The sequence below is a fragment of the Parus major genome, chromosome 23 (assembly GCF_001522545.3).
Source record: "Parus major isolate Abel chromosome 23, Parus_major1.1, whole genome shotgun sequence".
NCBI lineage: Eukaryota > Metazoa > Chordata > Aves > Passeriformes > Paridae > Parus > Parus major.
In genome coordinates, this window is record NC_031791.1 from 949,950 (window position 1) to 953,620 (window position 3,671).

General features: G+C 53.1%; 1 protein-coding gene across 4 annotated transcripts in view; it reads left to right on the top strand.

Annotated features, from left to right (window-relative positions):
• Positions 1–35: 35 nt before the first annotated feature.
• The window catches only part of RSRP1 (arginine and serine rich protein 1), a 6,811-nt gene continuing 3,175 nt past the window's right edge, over positions 36–3,671 (top strand). The window contains exons 1-6 of one of the 4 annotated variants that reach the window (XR_004500186.1): positions 36–251; positions 375–430; positions 1,430–2,023; positions 2,326–2,480; positions 3,240–3,285; positions 3,580–3,663. Coding sequence is in view for 2 of the 4 variants with exons in the window: in XM_015649456.3 (XP_015504942.1) it covers positions 181–251; positions 375–430; positions 1,430–2,023; positions 2,326–2,480; positions 3,580–3,663 (960 nt within the window). In the remaining 2 variants the exon portion in view is untranslated. The other 3 variants (XM_015649456.3, XM_015649457.3, XR_004500187.1) reach the window with 3 other exon arrangements.

A 3,671-nucleotide genomic window follows, 5' to 3' on the forward strand; every position in this document is an offset into this window, starting at 1 on the left:
CGCGAGCGCGCGGGTTGCGTAACGGGAGGGACGTTCTGGAAGGTTCTGGGCCGGCCCTCAGTCGCTGGCGGGCGGCGGCAGCGGGCGGAGGCGGCAGCGAGCTGCGCTTCTATCGCGGTTCTATCGCTGTTTTATCGGGCTTCTGTCGCCGATCGCGGCTGGCGCAGCGGGCCCGGCGCTATGGGGGTGACTCAGGAAGCGGGGCTCTCCCCTCAGGACCCGTGCGGGGGCAGCCCGGCGGGCTGGAGCCGGTGAGGCGGCGGGCCGGGGGGGGGAATGATGCGGGTGAGGCCGATCGCGGTGGCCGCTGCGGTGTGAGGGCCGTGGATCCCTCCGGGGTGGATTTTTACGGGTTTTTATTGATTTTATTCCAGGAGCGCCCAGGTGCCTCAGGGAAACCAGCGCGGGGCGTGCCCGGCGGCGCCCAGCGGTGAGTGAGGGACTCTGAGGGCTCGGGGGGGCCGGTACCGCCCATGGGCCCCGATGGACCGGGCAGGACACGGGCCGGGAGGGGGTTGGCGATGGTACTTGGGGATTTATCTTAATTACCGTCCCAGCCGTGTGACCTTGGCGTAGAGGTGAAGCAGTGAAACTTTACCTGGAGTAGTAGCGAGAGAAGTGCGTCTGACAACTCCACGCAACTTAAATTACACATTGCAGTGCGGGGGTTGGATTTGTTGCCTAACGCTGAGCGCTAAATAGAAATTCGGTGTCAAAGCAAGCTTCCCTAAAGTGTAAACTGGTTACGTAACTCAGGGCTTAAGTCTTGGGATAAGATCCTTACCCCGAGTAACCTTTGTAGCCATAAAATGGCTGCCACTCCAGGGACAGCCATTTTAATTATTAATATAGAGCCATAAAGCATCGCTGAATCATCACCCGGGCTCTGCGCTGTTTATGTAGAATGTTTTGAACAGCAGCTTGTTGCATTCACTGCTGGGATGTGTGGATGCTGTTGTGGCATGGTACAGGCAAGATCTTACCTGATTTGTATTTAAAAGATACTTTTGTTTCTCCTTGTTGGAGTAAAAACCTCAGTGAAATTGTAGCAGAAAACTCTTCAGTTTGTACAGAGCTGGAAGGCAAATGGTTATTTTGTTTTGTAGATAAAATGGGCTGTGTTTAGGGTAGATGGAAGATAAAATACCTTGAAAATTAATTTTCAAGAATGTCTTTTTTACCTTTTTGGAGGGAAAAAAAGGTATTACAAAATTAATTACTTAAAACCCACATGGACTTCTTTCAAATTCCACACAGAACATGGTTTAAAGTGAAGGCTTTAATATAGCCTTGTGTTTGAGTTCTGTGGCTGCAGGAGAGGGAATTGCAGAGCTCAGTTGTTACTGGGAGGTGGTTGGGGGTTGTTGGGGAATTGTTTTATCCCTGCAGGAGATGCAGAAACGCTGAGCTTCCTCTCTGCACCCCGCAGGAACAGAGACGGGGCACTGCAGAGCAGCAGCCAAGCCCGAGGCGGGCGCTGAGGGCGCGCAGAAAGCCGGCAAAGCGGACGACATGACGGATTTCATGGACGAGCTGAGCCTCAGCTCGCCCCAGCAGAGGGAATCACCGCGGAGCTCCAGGCGGAGCTGCGCCCGCTCCAGCTCCAGCCGCTCCTCCAGCCGCTCCTCCTGCAGCTCCCGCTCCAGCTCCAGCAGCTCCTCCAGCCGCTCCTCGCGCAGCTGGAGCCGCTCCCGGTCCCGCTCTCGCTCCCGCGCGCGGCGCTCGCGGCGTTCCCGGCGTTACTCCCGCTCCTGCTCGCGCAGCCGCTCGCGCTCCCGCGGCTGCCGGCGCTACCGCAGCCGTTACCCGGCCCGGCACTACCGGCACCGCTACCCCCGGCCGCGCTCCCGCTCCCGCGGCAGGGCCTACTACCGGCGCTCCTACTCCCGCAGCCGCTCGCGCTCCCGCGGCCGCCGGTACTACGGCTTCGGCAGAACCGTCTACCCCGAGGCCTACAGGAGCTGGAGGAGCCGCTCCCGGACGCGCTCTCGGAGCAGGTCACCTCTGCACCTCAGTGAAAAAGGTACTTGAGGGGGTTTTTGGGGTTTCTTTATGTGGGAGCCCACAAACGGGTGTTGTTTGGATGAGGTAGATGCTCCTTTGCTTGATTGGTTTGTAAAGCCCAAGTGAGGGAAAACCTCAGTGTGGTTGGACAGATATATTTAATAAAAATTGTTCTTCAGAGCATTATGTTCTGAAGGCTGTGATGAGATCAGTCCCAGCTGATGCTTGAATCAAACCTGAACGATTTAGGCTTGAGTAGATGCACACGGATTTTAACATGACACAAAGCATTTTTTTTTTAATTATTCCTTCCTCTTCTAGACAAGAGGGAACTCCTGGAAATTGCAAAAGCCAATGCTGCCAAAGCTCTGGGAACAGACAACATTGTCCTGCCAGCCAGCCTGAAGATCTCTGCTCCTGCCAAAGAGGTCAAAAGTGAGAAGCAGGAGCGTGAGGAAGCCATGGAGTCAGCTGAGGTAAGTATGGAATGTTCTCCCTGGAAAGGTAAACACCTCTTAGACTTGTCTGCATGGCTCTGTTGTAGTTCAGCTGTGGAGGTTGTGCTTATGAGTTCAAGCTCTTGAACAAAAACTTGTGCAGAAACCTCGAGGCTTTGCCTTAAGCTGGAAGCACAGAAGCTCTCTCAGAGGTGTTTGATATCCCCTGAGTGTCCAGTAGGGACAGCTGGGGAAGGAGAGGAGACTTGTTCCTTTGACTTGTTCTCCTAGTGGGATATTTCCCATCAATTCCACTAGTTTATGTCTTCCTGACCTAAAGCCAGGATTCTCCTTGCCAAACCTAGTCAATAGTGTGGGGTTATTTTATTTTTTTTAAAGGTTAAATCTTTCTGCCTTTTTTTTTTAACTGTTAAAAGCTTTTCATGTGCAACAAACTGTTTCCCAGAAATTCCATACCCAAGCACACAATGCATTTTACATACTTTATTTCTGTCTTATAGAAATCATGACTATGGTTCCAGACATGAGGAAGAAAATCTGGTGGTAATTAAGGGACTTGTGGGCTGTAGCTGCTGTGAACTGAAGGGAGGGAGAAACTCGAGCAGCTTAAAGTGAATTTTAGTTTGGTTCTGTTGTGGTGTGTTACCCTGAGTCACAGTAAATACAAACCTGCAGCAACTGCCTGGCTCAGCTGCTGCTGCTGGAAAGGGAATTTGCTGAGGGTTTGACACAAATGGTCCAGGCATCCCTTTTATAAACATATGCAATATATTCCAGATGTTGAGAGAGTACAGAAGAAGAGGCCTGCATCCCTTGCAGATAAGTTTATTGTTGTTCTCCTGAGCTCTGCAGGATGGGTGTGCAGAACTGCTGCCACTGTCACTGCTCTGCTGTGGCAGCTTGTGCTGTGACTCTGAGTCCTCTCTGAGCTGGGGCTGGAGCTGCCTCCACTCCCACGGGAATTGGCACAGCTGCCTTGGGCAGGCTCAGTGGGCTTAGCCCTGCTGGGCTGTAGCTTCACAGCTACTTTAGATAAATCCTGAAATGTTGCAGTTGTGCTGTGCAGTGCCTGCCCTGCCCCAGGGATCCCACCTCAGCTGTGTCTGCTCTTCTTTAGCAACCTGGGAGTGCAGCTGAGGACGTGACCAAGGGTGGCATGGAGAGAACAACCATCCAGAGGAGCATTTCCTTCAGCCCTAAAGTGAGTGA